Source organism: Lepisosteus platostomus, chromosome 10, assembly GCF_059453375.1.
Source record: "Lepisosteus platostomus isolate fLepPlt1 chromosome 10, fLepPlt1.hap1, whole genome shotgun sequence".
NCBI lineage: Eukaryota > Metazoa > Chordata > Actinopteri > Semionotiformes > Lepisosteidae > Lepisosteus > Lepisosteus platostomus.
In genome coordinates, this window is record NC_142620.1 from 11208648 (window position 1) to 11224657 (window position 16010).

The following is a 16010-nucleotide window of genomic DNA, read 5'->3' on the forward strand; positions in this document are numbered from 1 at the left end:
GAACTATTTCATAAGAAACAGCAGCTACACCAGAGGAATATTCTACTTTTCTGCCATTTTCTGCTTATATTTTTATGTTAGCAATAGACAGGTGAGTTAAGGAGGCACATAAATATATAAGGTATTTGAAATCAGAAATCTTATTTTAATAATAATTGTGCCATTGATTAATGCACTAATTCCTTGACAAATTGGAATATTTTTAATTGTTAAAAACTATTCTCTCTTTCCCAAGTCTGCATGGCTGCAGTTTTCATGGTATACAGTTTTAACCATGTATTCACCAGAACTGATAAGAGTCATTTGACTAACATGAGCCTGGGTTGATTCGTAAACCTTAAACCTTAACTTTGAAATACTTTTAGTCTCTGCTCTGTTAGATCATGTTGCCAGGCATTTGTTAGGGAACTGACAGTATTCTGCTAGGGGTGATACATGGGGTAAATTCTGCAGGATGTGGACATTAGGGATAAATGTGGCCAGTAGACTACCTCATACAACAGGAGCTTTACAGCCACTTTCAAGAAACAAGAGCACTGAATGTAGCCCATAATCTTTGAGAATTGACTGGCAAATCACATCACAGTGATAATATAACAAAGGAGATATTCCTTAAATATTCATCAGGTTCATGAAATAATGTAAGGAATAGGTTCCTTTAAGTCTGAAGTCTCTTCTACGAGTGAGAATGTTTCTGAAACCTACTGTACGTCCAATGGTCTCATTAATTAACATTAAGACATTAAAGAGGAATCAAGGGATATTTCAATTAAAAAACAACTTCAAGTGTGGTCCACCACTTCAGTTAATGACAAAGGAAGAAAATGAAAATTTTAAAAGAGACAAACAGCTGAACACACACATCCAATCAATTTAGAGTAATTAGGATCAAACTAAGGTCAGCAAATTCAGAGCCGAATGACCAAAATGTGGGAATTTTTAGTTCCAAGTGATGACTGCATTACATTACAAAACGTTTAACATTAAGTAAATTCAGATTAGTTGTCCACTCTTAATCCCCAAACAGATTAAGATTAATATTAAGGTTCAAATGAGAGAAGGCTATTCTACGCATCTAGCTCGTTTAGTTGGCAGTAACTAAATGATCCGAGGATCTCAATCTCAATCTCTACTGTTTATTGAAAGAAGCCAAAGTATCAGCTTCAATAACATGGTTGGGTAGCTTGTTCCTAACTCCCTTTGATTCTAAATGAGCCAAAACAGCATCCAGACTGTAGAAACACACAGTTTCAATGGCTATAAAATACAGTGTTTTTAAGAACAAACAGTTATGACTCTCTCTCTAAAACCATCTTTGCTGAGTAATTCATGATATGGAGCCAGATAAACAAATAATTTAGTAAGTAATTATATACATATAAACATTCAAGACAAAATTAAACGTTATACGAGAGAGCCCTTTTCAAACTGGACTTGTCACAGCATGGAAAAGAACACAGAGAAATCTTTAGAAGAATCTTTTTTTTTAGATGCCGAAATAAAAAAATAAAAAAACAAAGAACCAAAAAAGCTCACAACAGAGTTCACAAACCACAATCCCTCTTTTTATCTACAGAGCCTGAGACCTGCAGAGTAAAGAGCTTTAGTCTAATAAAGCTGTTTTACAAGTACGTTAATGTTTTTCTTAGAAATAGTCAACTTGTCCACAGTCAGCAGAGAACGAGGCATTATAGATCACTATGGCCGATGACACTGTACCATTCAACCTACAACCCATTTATTACACGTATATATGAGGTTGAAAATTAAAAAAAACATTAGATGAGGGCTGTCAGAAATATTTTAGACTGCAAAGAACAATCACACTTTTAGTAGCCACTGACTTAAACAGATTCATGGTAAAAGTATGAAATAATTATCAATTTTTCACACTTCATGAAGTTTGGATTATTAAAACTGTTTTTTAACTAGGGTTTGACAATTGGGGTTTAAGTGATCCAGAGCCATCTTCTTATTAAATTCAGATAAGGTTCATTACGGAAAAGGGCACAACAAGCACTCTTATTTCACTTCAATGCATATTTATTCAAGTAGTTGACAGAATTAATGTTTTAAACTACATTTTAGATTAAAATCTAGAATATATTTTTCTCAAAAATTGAACAAGAGATATCCCTGCAACTCTTTCAACAAAAACTAAAGCATGAAAATGAATCACAGATCCATGGTTTCAAGTCTGCCAGACGGCTATGTAAAATGTATTTTTAAAACCATACAGTATATCAATGTTTTTTTTTAAATAAGAACACAAGGCAACTTGAAATATGGCTTTGACAGAAATTTAAAGCTGAAAAGCTACAATCCTAGTTAGTTCTGTAAAGGACATACTGCACTGCTATTACTAACCACATGTTTTGCCCAGCTTTAAGTGAGTGCCTGGCCAGCATGTATCCTCTGTCTCTTTGCTAAATGTGCACTCCATGTGCAGGCAGAGGACTTTCACCCACCTGGTCATCTGCACTATCAGTCACACTGGTAAACTGAAGAGTTCATATAGCTCTAAATCCTTCCTCATTCTTATAGTTTTAATAAGACAATCCAAGAGGGAAAACAGCATTTTCACTTAGATAAAAAAGGTTCCACTGAGATCTGCAAATGTGCTTTCTTGCAAGAATATTCAGTCCATCTGTCTAACGAGAAGAGTTGGTACTTTAAACAGCAACTGCATGAGCAACATATGCAGTTAAATACATGCAAATTAATATGTACATTTTAAGCATAGACTTGTTTGTACAGTTTTTTTTATTAATTCTTAACTGTAAAATATATTAGCATTATTAAGCGGACATAGCGTCAAGACAAATAGTAATAGATTTCACAGTTTTGCTACTGAGGGAGGCATTAGTAAAGTCACTTCTCTAGGGATGCGTCAGATTACTTGCAAATAAACTTGCACATAAAGTTTTGTCTGCATGCAAAGAAACCAGCATAGACTTCACTTCCCAAGACTACAAAGCATTTGACAAGTTTTTCCATGAAGAACCCCCAACACCCAGTGGCAAAATCTCCACACTCTGAGAATGTGTTTGAGTACTAAGTGTCCTACAATAAGGGAGTCATAGGCATTGTGATGGATGACAAACACTACAATGCAAAACATCTAGCTATAGATGTAAATATGAATGAAATATGTACTATGTACTGACTAAAAGATAAGAGAAAACACTGATGTATTCACCTAGATAGACATTCGGACTCTTAACAATTAGGAACTCAAGGGTAAATCAAGCATCTACAGTTGTCTATACTGTGCCACCAAGAAGTGCAACAGTACTTTTAAATCATGACAGTGATTCCAGGTACATAGAAAATACATAATAAAGCCGTGAGCAAAGAAGGAACAAGCAGACAGAACACCATCAGCTTTAGAACAGTATTTTCAGAGCCCAGACTTTACAATTGTGATGAAAAACGGGATGATATAGGAAATTTGGATAAGGCACGTAATGGGATAGTGTCAGCTCTGGAATGTATTACTGAAAGCCTTGAGGCACATTACTCAAGAACACAGCATTCAAATCAACTTCAGGACAGAGCAGGATATAGTACACAGCCTGGCACAGGTTTCCAATTAAATACTAAGCTGTTCAGTGAAATGTAATGCCGTATAGCTTTCCCATTTTAATCAAACCAGACATTTTCAGGAAGCACTTTAATTTGAACCTTTAACATTTTCTCAACATGTGAGAACTACCGCAGTGTTCTCAACAAATCTCAATAAACAGATTTTACAGACTGTCTTTAAATATCTGGGGTTATTACCTGAGGTATTTTTTTTTAAAAAAAATTACAATATCCTTTCAGCAGTACTCTTCCAACCCTCCTCTCCATAAATGCATTACGCTCAACTCTCAAAAGTGAAACATTCCTGCATACTCCAATGACACTGCAAACTTGCTGAGCAATGCCAGCTTTATTGGGTATACGGGCACAGTGAACGTCCAGTATGACTTTCCAACATAAGGCGTGGCTTTAATCCTTCGACATTCAAATTACCTGTGTTCCCAGAGTTACCATAACCCCCAAGTACATTCACGGTGTGGGAAAACAGTGTGATCGTCTATAAAATCTGTAGCCTTCTACAGAGATCAGAGCAGACATTTTCAATACCGACCTCAACGAAGGGTTTCCAAACTGCTGAAGAAACGAAAGGTTGTCTGATAGGGCACTTAAGCCACATAATAATCACCAAGCAGTACTCTTGACACCCGAAATTACATACTGCGTCGAACAGCGACTCCGCTCATCCAGGCTGAAAGTGTTTAACAGTTTACAATACGCCCACCTTACGCATGATTTCACACATTGAATTCAGATCATTAACGTCTCCCCTTACGCCTCTGTCCTAGTCACAACCAGAGAGACCTGCGTGTCGGTCACGGCAAATTCATGCAATACACAAAACAGCTCGCACGCTAGGCGTACTAAGTTACCATATAGTTCTGCTTCGCGTACCGCCTCCGCAAGACAGGGTCGCCTTGGAAAGTGAAATCAACTACGGATAAAACACCAACCCCGAGAAAATGAGAAACAAGTAACCAAATGGAGACACATCCATTGCTTTGCGTGGCACCTCACACACAAGCTAACTGAGCAGATCTGTCACACGACCCGACTGTCGCCGCACGTCACGTCCCGAACGATTGAAGCACAGACACCGTGAAGTTCACGCACGCAAGTTTAGACACATTTGTGCACCACTTCGTCTATATATGACCATGACGGACGCTAGATGCACATTCCAAAGCAGGTGAAACAGGGCCTTTTTCAGCTGTCAGCTCAGTGCATACCACAACTGTTTAACAAGAAAGGCGAAAAGCAAACTGGAGGTAGGTGTCACTTTGGTTGCGTCAGCCGCACTCCAGCCGCATTATACCCCATTACTTCTCTACTTTAAAAGCAAACATTAATGCTATAAGAGCCGTTGGCTTGGAGAACGTAACGTCCTGTTTACCTTTCTGACGCCTTTGTAGATATAAAAGTATAGCTCCCGGCCCACATTGAAACAGATTCTGTCGCCGTTACCAGACTGGTCGTTGACGTTGACGAAGGAGACTTTGACGGGGTTAGAGCCCTGGGAATTGAAAGGCACCCTGTTGGGGCGGCTATATTCGGAGTGAGTGAGGAGTTTGTAGACGCCTTCCCGGGTGGTGAACTGAGTTTTAATTTCGTTCATCTCCTTCCCTCCTCCCTCCGCCGCCATCTTGAAAATTAGCATTCATCCTGCCCCAAGCCCGGATCTTACACACGGAGCATGCGTACTGCTGCTCGCGGAGCCGACTCGCATGGCGCTGGTTCGTCAGCTGATCCAGGAATTCACGTGCTTCTTCCTTAATTGCAAAATAGCATGTGGAGTGCGGGTCACAGGGCTCGTCAAGGTAAGAGCGGAGGTGGACTGCGCCCGGAGGCCATCGCTGGTCAGCGCTCACACCGCAGTGCTGTCAAGGGCATCACCCACAAAGGGTCAATTAAAAGTGAAACTTGCATGAGAGTTTCAAAATATTCACACAGTTTCTGATGACGACGTCTTTCACACGTTACAGGGCTGGAAACGTGCTATCTGCTAACACGTTGTCGGGTAAAAATGCATTATGTATTGGTCATAAAACACACTGTATTCACATGTGTACGCATATAATATAGATCTATGTACGACTCACGGTATTTTTTATTTGTTATTATTTGCTTTTAACATTAACATATAGCTTATCGGTATAGTCTCCAGCATACCAGTCTTTCAAAATGAAACAACGCGATTGTCCATCCATAAAAATGAAATAAAACTATAACAATAACAATAATATGTTATGGCACGTAGGGAGAGAACCGTACCTCGCTCCAGTACCAAAGCAAGGGTCAAATTAATTAAATGTATTATGAGGGAAAACCTTCACTGAACATCCAGACAGTGCGCAGATCTTAAAGAAATGATCCGATCTCGAGTGAGGATAGTCGATTTCGCATCCCAGTCTTTGATATGTTTCTCGTCAAGTTTATGTACAAGAGACAGGACTCTGTTGAACTTCTTTATTCTTTAACACTACATGTACGGCGGCAACGTGAGGGAAGACATCGGGAGTGCAGGCCTGATTGCTTATATCCCGTTCAACTGCATCAACGTCCCTGGGCTCTCAAATAAAACACGCTCGTTTTCCATTTTTGAAGGGGAACAGCGTAAAGAAGTGAACGAGCCGCTGGATTCATAACTGACAGGTTGCGGGTTTGAGTCACCCCTGCAGACACTATTGTACCCGTCAGCCAGGTACCTTACCCATAGTTCCCATAGGGGGTAATGCCTGCGATGAACCTATGTCCCATCTTCGGCTGGGGGTTAGTCACATGGTCCTAGTCCGCTTAACACTAAGGTAACTAGGATGAGCTCGGGCCGGATGAAAATCACTATGCTCCTGCTATGGACTTTGACTCCCAAATTTCCCCGTCTCTGCTGATATTGACCTGCTGTGGATAATCACACGCAACAACCCCCATATGACCTCAAAACAGGTTAATAAGCGCTCATTTTATACGTTTGTTTTCTCTTGTAATGAAGTTGTGTTGCTGTACTCTTGTTACTTTGGCGTGTGGTACAGTTTAGTGCGATAACGGGTGCAGATTGCGTCAAAAAGCGAACCGATGGCGCCTCCTAGTGGCCAACCAAGGTTGACAACATCACGACCAAAACGTGAGACCGTAAAGCTCGAATAAAATAAGTCGAAGATACACGCAGTGAACTTTATTATATTAGATTCATGAGGCGAATTAATGTTAAAGGGTGGCAGAGATCAAATATTTCATGATGCTAAAACCTGAAAATGTTTGTGTCCCACGCCTTTAAAAATCCAGTGACGATAACGTTATCCCCGTTATCCTGTTGTCCTGACTATTTTTAAAGAGCATTACTTTTAAGAGCAGAACTGCATATTTACGACCTTTTCCTAAACTGATAAGAGCATGTACATTAAATTAAAGTACATTTGGGACCTAACGTATCTATCAAAAGTATTGGTATGGTTAATAGAAAAAAACATTACAACGTGTCTAAACATTTGTCTAGACAAAAATAATTCTTTTCCTAGCTAAGTTTAATGAAATAGTTTAATAAAATAATGAAGACAAAGGTACGAGTAAACAAAAACAGCATTTTATCAGCATTTTAGAAAACAGTGCAGAAACAAAAACGTTTACAATATAAAAGTTGCTCAAAAAGCTTACTATAACCCCATCTTTTTTTTACCTTTTAATTACCGCATTTTCTTACCCTTCGAATTACGCCGCTAATATGAAATTTAGCCAACAAGTGCGCTTTCCGTTTCCAGAGTCCAACTAGGAATTGATATTATAGATCTGAACAGCTATAGCGGATAGATCGCACACTTTGTAACACTGGGTGAGTCCTCACATTTCATCCCTGTGCAGAACCTTACTAGTACCTTCTTTAATTTAATTTACGTAAACGTTTTCATGCAAAATCCGATGACCCCTTCTGCACAATCCAAAAACTGGGAGCTGTTTGTAAGGAGAAAGAGCAGAAACAATTGGGGTGTTTTTTTTTGTATGTCTTTTTGTGAACCGAAAGGAAAAAAAAAAACACTTCCAAGTGCCTGCCCGATGAACGAGTAAATTGTAAAACAACGATGAAGTGACTGCAAGCGCCCGGCGTCAAGAGTCACATGGTCGATGAGGGCCGCGCTGAAGTCTTCAGTGATTGGTGAGGACGACCTTTCTTGAAGGAAAAAAAAATCCTAAAAAGCCCTGCATATCCAATCCTGCATATAGAGCTTTCTAGAATGAAAAAGTGAGATTTCTTTTTTTTTCTACAAACATCTCTCCTCGCGTCTTTCTAGAATCCCGGGTTAACTTTCACAGTCCTGAATCAAAACAAGAAATTCCAAGACTGTCGCTGGCCCTCCTCCGTCTAGCATGCTTGGCAGCTGGACCCTCCTACCAGGAAGAGCTGGCGTGAACTTCCAGCATGTTCTCGTTGAAGGTTACAGAAACTCATATGGACTACCTTCGCTCTGACATTGCGATGCTTAATCAATTGCGCAAGCTGGGGTTCAGCACACTTCGAGATCTTTCTAGAGATTACCTCAAAAAAGACGGATAAACGAATTTGTGCATTGCCATAATTGCATTTCCGCAGTCAGTTTTTTTTTTACGGATTTTCACGGAAATAAAAACACGAAACACATGCGACGTGCACTAGAAAACTGCACAAACAACCGACTATCACACAATTCTTATCCAGAGGCAAATGAAAAAGTCTGGATTAATGAATGAACGGTCAGTTGCAGTACAGGAAAGGTACAGAAAGCAAAGGAGCATTGCCATTAAGATCTATGTCTATGCCTCTGTATTTTCGTATACATCTTAATCATAGCAATGATTGAACGACGTTTTTCTCTACCTGTCCCAAATAATTTCCCTGATCATTCTGCCTATCAGTGCTAAAGACTATTCTTCAGATCCTCCTAGCACTGCTTCTCTGGTTATCCTACAAATGTAAACAGCATCGTATTAATATCACAATATTACAAACCTAGCCCCACAAAACATACTGTACATTGATGTAATATCACAGACGTGCAAAAACACGTGCCACTCCTGGAATATCTACACAGACCGTAGTAACATCCTGTATATCCTGGGAGATTCAAAGCTGTTTTCAGTTCTCATGGGTTATAAAAAAAAAAAGATTATTTTATGCTTTGCTTATGTAAGACAGCTAAGGTTCAGGGGTTGGGTGTTGTATAATGTGCCTCATCCTACGCATGTGAATCTATTAATCTGATGTATACTGAGAATATGAATGCTAGTGCTTCCTTTTTTCCTGTGCACAATAGACAGGAGTATGCTTCTTTGGGAGCACGTTGACGGTTGTGTGGTGTGATGGACAGTCGGGTTGGGATAAAGAAGGCCGGAGGATCCGTCCGGTCCCAGGTTTTTATCTTTTACATGTGAAGGAGCGGGTCTTGGCCTCAGCTGTGGTGGTGAGGCTCACAGACAGCTGCTGCGCTGGGCAGGCCTTGCTCCCTGGCCAGGGCCCGGTGGTGCAGGGGTGATTGGCGGGGCCCTGTTGCAACTCTGCATCCCTAAAAGGGAAGACCAGGACAGCTGCAAAAAGTGCCCCTATCACTGTTACTTTCTTTAGGTCTGCGCCGCAGTGGGCATTCCTTCTGGTAGTTTCTGAATGAGAGCTTCTGGAAAGTCACCCCAGGTATAAAAAGGAGCTTAAGGCTCAGGGAGCTCAGTTTTTGGAAAACACACAAGCAAGACGAGAAGAAGAGAGAACCACACACAGTAACGCAGCTCACTGCAAAGCAACCAGCACGGTGAGTAAAAGACTACACTTATGCCGGGGGGGCGGGGGAGAAGGAGGAATTACGGGATAATTTTAGATTTTTGAAGTATTTGGGAAATCCTCGCGCCTTGGGGCTTAAATGAATGAGGCGGGTGAAATTCTCCAGGTCCCTGTAGTTCTCCGGTGTGGTCAGTTCTGAAATGGCGGCGGGTTTTGCAGTGTGAGCAGACAGGGCACATGGCAGAGCAGCTCGTGTGGCCAGGCGTGCTGTAGCTGGGACAGCGGACTGCTAGGCAGCTCAGCGAAGAGGAGCTGATTACATTGGGGACCTGCAGTGTGAACCGGGGAAGTTCATCCTCGTTTCACAAGAAAAATAAATCTGGGTTTATTTAATGTTAAATCCTCGATGCAAAAAATAACAAAATCAAAGAACATGCCTGAAGAATAGAAAAACTGCAAGTCTGCTCTGAAATTGTGTACTGAGTGCCAAAGAAAGGTAGCTTACAAGTGTGGTATTTGTGTCGAAACCCAGGATCTCCACAGACGTTATAATTGATTTTAAGTGGTTCCAGCAATACAGAGGGTATGGTTTTGTTTATAAAAATGACATTTCCCCATGTCCAGACGGCATCTAAACTAGTATGCTCAAAAAAGTTTTTAGAATATTTTGTGTAGCTTTTAGTAGTTCATATTTAAAAACTGGACTCTCTCACATTATTGCTCAATTGTCGGCCAATTGTGTTGAACCAGATGCCAGAAGAAGTGAAGAACAGTGTGCCAAGCCAGCCCATGGACGAGGAGGTGGAGACCTTTGCCTTCCAGGCAGAGATCGCCCAGCTCATGTCCCTGATCATCAACACCTTCTACTCCAACAAAGAGATCTTCCTCCGGGAGCTGATCTCCAACTCCTCAGACGTAAGTATGGATGCAGATTCCTTTAATTCTTATCATTGAACTAATCTCCACTACTTAGCCATTTTTCCTAAAGTATTTGCTTTCCTAATTCTGATCCGAATTCCATTTTCCTACATTTCACTCCTACAGGCTCTGGACAAGATTAGATATGAAAGTCTAACAGATCCCAGCAGACTGGAGTCCTGCAAACAGCTGAAGATTGACATCATCCCCGACCAGCTGACCCGTACCCTGACCATCATTGACACTGGCATTGGCATGACCAAGGCTGACCTTATCAACAACCTGGGCACTATTGCCAAGTCGGGCACCAAGGCTTTCATGGAGGCCCTGCAGGCCGGGGCTGATATCTCCATGATTGGCCAGTTCGGTGTGGGTTTCTACTCTGCCTACCTGGTGGCAGAGAAAGTGACTGTCATCACCAAGCACAACGATGACGAGCAGTACATCTGGGAATCTGCAGCAGGAGGCTCGTTCACAGTCAAGCCCGATTCCAGTAAGTGATCAGCAGAGGAGCTTTCAGCACATTAGCCTGCATTTCACTGTCTTTCTGCAGATTTCAATTATCAAAATAGAAGTGGAGGACAAATGAGTGACTATTTATTGGAACGTAGTGTTTCTGTGGATTTAGCCCAGCTAACCGTACTGTCCTTTGCAGGCGAGCCTCTGGGCCGTGGAACTAAAGTCATCCTGCACCTCAAAGAGGACCAAGTGGAGTATGTGGAAGAGAAACGCATTAAAGAAATTGTCAAGAAGCATTCCCAGTTCATTGGCTACCCTATCACGCTCTATGTAAGTAATTAAGGCACAGTAAATCTTTCTAACTAGTCCCAGATGAAACGTTTTCAAAAATATGTCTCAAAATCAAAGAATCAAAAAATCAACATCCTACAGCAGAAAAGTTAATACACAATTAAAATCATACATTACCTTCACCTTAGTTCACAAGACCAGTTTTACTTATCGGTCCTACCATGTAAATCTTGACCAGACCTTGGATGCGTACACAGGTAATATATTTTAACTTGTCGTGCAACATCATGCAGCTGTGTTTCATTACTAATGGCATGGTGTCACTGGGCAGGTGGAGAAGCAGCGCGAGAAAGAGGTAGACATGGATGAAGACGAGAAGGAGGAAGAGACAGAGAAGAAGGATGAGGCAGAGGGAGCCAAGGGGGACAAGCCCGAAATCGAGGATGTGGGTTCTGATGAGGAGGAGGACAAGAAAGAGGAGAAGAAGAAGAGGAAGAAGAAGATCAAGGAGAAGTACATCGACTCCCAGGAACTAAACAAGACCAAGCCCATCTGGACCCGCAACCCTGATGACATCACAAACGAGGAGTACGGCGAGTTCTACAAGAGCCTCACCAATGACTGGGAGGACCACCTGGCTGTGAAGGTGAGCTCTTCTGCTGTGAGCTGCTCTTTCCAGATCAAAGCCTGTTCCTTTTCAACGCCTCAGAACTAAGGTTTTCATCGCATTGACCCACCATCCATCTGAAGTCACTTCTCAGGTTTTCCATAAACTATATGGAACTACATGGATTGTATGGAATACAATCTACAGAACTTACGAAAGGGCTAAACAAAAAGTCCAGGAGATGTAAAGATTGGAAAGGCTGTGGAACGAGTATGGGTTCCAAAAACACAAAAAAGATAAAACAGTACAATCGACAGACAGAGGACACAGAAGTTATACAAAACGCGGTCAGTTAACAGATTCTAAAAAGATACATCTCCTGAAACATTTACTGTGGTACTCAATGAATATTGAGGGAAATACCAGTGAAACTTAAAGTAATAATATCTCAAAATGCAAAATCTCGGAACACTCTGACACAAACAAGCAGCATCACAAGCTCCCAGTTTCAAAGGTGCGAGTACGGACCAGGTATCACCTGGGGACAGGTGTACCTAACGTTGCTCCTCTCCTCTGCAGCACTTCTCGGTGGAGGGACAGCTGGAGTTCCGTGCCCTGCTGTTCGTCCCAAGACGGGCCGCATTCGACCTGTTCGAGAACCGCAAGAAGAGAAACAACATCAAGCTGTATGTGCGCAGGGTCTTCATCATGGACAACTGTGAAGAGCTGATGCCAGAGTATCTCAGTGAGTGACCTCTTTCCAGCACATATTATTTATTACATACTTCCATCACCATGCTAAACAACCATAGTGTCATTGGGGAACCACATATTGTCATTCCACAGCAGTATGGTAATCAATATAATAACAAAAATAGCTACCAAAAATCCCAACAAAATCTCAAGTTTGAAATTCTGTCCTAATAGGGTTGTTCATTGTACTCAGATACATGATTATCACCAGAATTCAGCTTGTAACCACAAGCCAGTTTTTGTTTTCATTTTGGATCTGTTCAGCAGAAAAAGATAATTAGAAGTCTTGTAACTAATAATGTATATTAGGTAAACAATTAAGAACTCTTTACCCTCTATATACCACATTATTATGGAATCCTGAACTTTCACTGCTTTAAAGGGTCCATCACCCTCTCTCTTTTCCTGTCTTGCCAGATTTCATCAAGGGCGTGGTGGACTCTGAGGATCTGCCCCTCAACATCTCCAGAGAGATGCTGCAGCAGAGCAAGATCTTGAAAGTCATCCGCAAGAACCTGGTGAAGAAATGCCTGGAGCTCTTCACTGAGCTGGCTGAGGACAAGGACAACTACAAAAAATACTACGAGCAATTTTCCAAGAACATCAAGGTGAGAACGCGGTCTCCACTACTTGTTCTACTCTTCCAGCATACAAAGAAAGAGGGATCCTTCTCCTACAACATTACAAGAGGGCAGCAAATCCATTCAGAGCTTGGCGTGCTGTAGTACTTCACTGTCCTTCACTGGTCTCAATTACATTTTTCATTTTGCTCAGAGCTTTAAAGGCATGTGCGTGCCTCCTAACTTTGTTTCGGTGTCCCTTTTCCAGCTGGGAATCCATGAAGATTCCCAGAACCGCAAGAAGCTGTCGGAGCTGCTGCGTTACTACACCTCTGCCTCAGGCGACGAGATGGTGTCGCTGAAGGACTACATCTCACGCATGAAGGACAACCAGAAGCACATCTATTACATCACTGGTGGGTGTGCCTGGGCAGAAGGAATGAGGGCATTTGAATTTTAGAAATAAATGCAGAAATCCCTACAATTCCCTCCAAGGAAACACGTTATGCTAAACCTGCTAGAATTGGAAAAGAAGTGAATATTTGTGGAAAAGAAAGATGCTTTTAAGATACTTTAAGACCAAAGACAGTTTGACTAATAGTAGTTTTTGAAGGGGACTTTAATTCCTCATAAAGCACATACTACTGTTTTCATAATACAATTATTTTTTCATTTCTACAGGTGAAACAAAGGAGCAGGTGACCAACTCTGCCTTTGTGGAGCGTCTGCGCAAGGCTGGCCTGGAGGTGATATACATGATCGAGCCCATTGATGAGTATTGTGTCCAGCAGCTCAAAGAGTACGATGGCAAGACTCTGGTGTCCGTGACCAAAGAGGGACTGGAGCTGCCCGCGGATGAAGAGGAGAAGAAGAAACAGGAGGAGCTGAAGGACAAATTCGAAAGCCTCTGCAAGATCATGAAGGACATCTTAGACAAAAAGATTGAAAAGGTACAGCACCAATCAGATCACACTCGGGCATTCCCAGTGGATCACTGATGCAAACATTCTGCTCAAATTTTACCTACACAGTTATAGGAAATGTGTCCTTCTGATCACAAATATTTTCAGGTGCTCAAACACAGGTTTAGATAGTAGTTAGTAAGGAATGGGCCCTATTTACACTTCACACAAAAGATAAAAAAATGCATTTTAAATTTTACAATAATGAATCTTTAAGAGCACATTAATGTGCAATGTTTACATCAGAATCATAAAAATATTTTCATGTTGTTTTTGTTTTTAAAGTAACAAGTGACTTCAGTGGAGCTGCTCTCTTGTTCTTTATTCCAGGTTGCTGTTTCAAACAGGTTGGTCTCCTCTCCCTGCTGCATTGTCACCAGCACCTACGGCTGGACTGCCAACATGGAGAGGATCATGAAGTCCCAAGCCCTGAGAGACAACTCCACCATGGGCTACATGACTGCCAAAAAGCACCTGGAGATCAACCCAGAGCACCCCATCGTCAAGACACTCAGGCAGAAAGCGGAGGCTGACAAGAACGACAAAGCAGTGAAGGACCTGGTGATCCTGCTGTTCGAGACTGCACTGCTGTCCTCTGGCTTTTCATTAGATGATCCACAGACGCATGCAAACCGCATCTACAGGATGATCAAGCTCGGGCTCGGTAAGTCTCCACAAGCCAACAGCAAGTGTCACTTTTCTGTACAAGCGACAGTTGTTCCACTAGCACACAGCATGGCTTGTGTGCTTTTGTAAAAAAGAAATCAAACCACTGTAGCAGAAAAAACCCTGGAAATTGTTACAATAAGCTGATCCTCTTCTGATTTGTTACAAATGTTTTGTACTGTTATCACACCACAATTAGTAACACAAAAGCACAGATCTCTGTTAGCTGTCTAAATCTCTTTACATTAAAGCTTTTCAAGCCTCATAGAGACTCGTATTAAGTTGTACTAATGGTTATGTTTGAAGGACATAAAAACTGCTTTAAAATGCAGAAAAATATCATCTCTGAGCAGTAAGAGGTTTTCACAGCAAAGCCAGCTGATTTTAACACCTGAACCAATGAATTCGATCTGGCAGGACTGTGAACCTTGAACTTCTGACTTTGATTTCTGTCCAGGAATTGATGAAGATGATACCATCGCAGACGAAATCATTCAGCCCAGCGAGGAAGACATGCCAGTTCTGGAAGGAGATGAAGACACATCCCGAATGGAGGAGGTCGACTAAGAATATGCCTAGGTGTAAATTTAAATTATTTTTTTTTACTTTAAAAAATCCCCTCCATTTTTGTGTTGTTTTTGCAAAGTTGCAGCATTGTTTTGACACTGGCAGTTTTATTGCAGCCCAAAGTGGTAGACATTTTCAAATAGGTTATTAGCCTTTTTTTTGTTTTCATTTCTGCTCCACTGATCTTTTAGTCATTTCATTGATTGCATTTTCCTGTGTAATAAGTGCATTAAGATAAAAAAACATATTTGGGTTATGTTAGATTTAGAAACTTATGCAACAGGGACAATGTTTGCTTTGGTTGGTTGCATACCCAAAACAGTACTATAATCACAAAAAGCTGGAGCTGAATTGCGTCTCATAATAGACATCTATTTCTATGAGTTCCATTATGAACTAGTGGGCAAACATTATTAAACACATGTAAATTTGTAACATTTTCTATTTTAAAAAAGTGATTTCTAATAAAAGTGATTTTAAAAAAGAATACCTCTTCTCGGTGTTGTGCTTCACAGCGGGTATTTCAATTTAATGAGGGGTTAACTAATTGTAAGGAAAGGTAGAGGCCTTTGCTAGTATTGCAGTTAGGTAGTCGTATATATTATTTAAAACCAAAATGTGCACGCTTGAATTTGCTTAAGCAAGCCTGATGCACCGCCTACTCGGAAAGTTCAGGAAACTGAATGCAGCATGTTGCTCTTCTTACCACGCGGTCTGATACTTGATGGTTTCGTTTTCAGATATTCTTGGTTTGAAGTTCATTTTGTGACGTCAGTTTTCTAGAAATAACCTATTTTTCCATATTCACAAATGTTCCAACCTTGGTGGACAACGTTTATTCTAAGCAAATCTGTGTAGAAAGATTGTAAATGTTAATCCTACGTATTAATTAATGGATTTTTTAT

At 41.1% G+C, this 16010-nt stretch overlaps 2 protein-coding genes across 2 annotated transcripts in view; one reads left to right on the plus strand and one right to left on the minus strand.

Annotated features, from left to right (window-relative positions):
• LOC148653297 (WD repeat-containing protein 20) overlaps window positions 1-5268 on the minus strand; it is a 36747-nt gene extending 31479 nt beyond the window's left edge. Inside the window, exon 1 of the mRNA XM_088648115.1 lies at window positions 4976-5268. Within this exon, the coding sequence (XP_088504241.1) occupies window positions 4976-5239 (264 nt within the window). The 5' untranslated portion in view covers window positions 5240-5268. The remainder of the gene's footprint in view (window positions 1-4975) is intronic.
• Window positions 5269-7698: 2430 nt separating this feature from the next.
• On the plus strand, window positions 7699-15592 carry hsp90aa1.1 (heat shock protein 90, alpha (cytosolic), class A member 1, tandem duplicate 1). Its single transcript, XM_088648113.1, has 12 exons — window positions 7699-7816; window positions 9173-9353; window positions 10073-10237; window positions 10367-10733; window positions 10896-11029; window positions 11322-11636; window positions 12177-12342; window positions 12768-12958; window positions 13179-13326; window positions 13592-13860; window positions 14203-14536; window positions 14996-15592. The coding sequence occupies exons 3-12, from the start codon at window positions 10073-10075 to the stop codon at window positions 15103-15105; spliced, it is 2199 nt and encodes a 732-aa protein (XP_088504239.1). The 5' UTR covers window positions 7699-7816; window positions 9173-9353; the 3' UTR covers window positions 15106-15592.
• The last annotated feature ends 418 nt before the right edge of the window (window positions 15593-16010 follow it).

What these genes read in the sequence shown, in the direction of transcription:
- hsp90aa1.1 (XM_088648113.1), top strand. Translation starts at nt 10,073, where the DNA reads ATGCCAGAAGAAGTGAAGAACAGTGTGCCAAGCCAGCCCATGGACGAG. An exon ending in GCTGATGCCAGAGTATCTCA is followed by an intron (nt 12,343 to 12,767) that starts GTGAGTGACCTC and finishes CTGTCTTGCCAG; the next exon opens with ATTTCATCAAGGGCGTGGTG. An exon ending in GATGATCAAGCTCGGGCTCG is followed by an intron (nt 14,537 to 14,995) that starts GTAAGTCTCCAC and finishes ATTTCTGTCCAG; the next exon opens with GAATTGATGAAGATGATACC.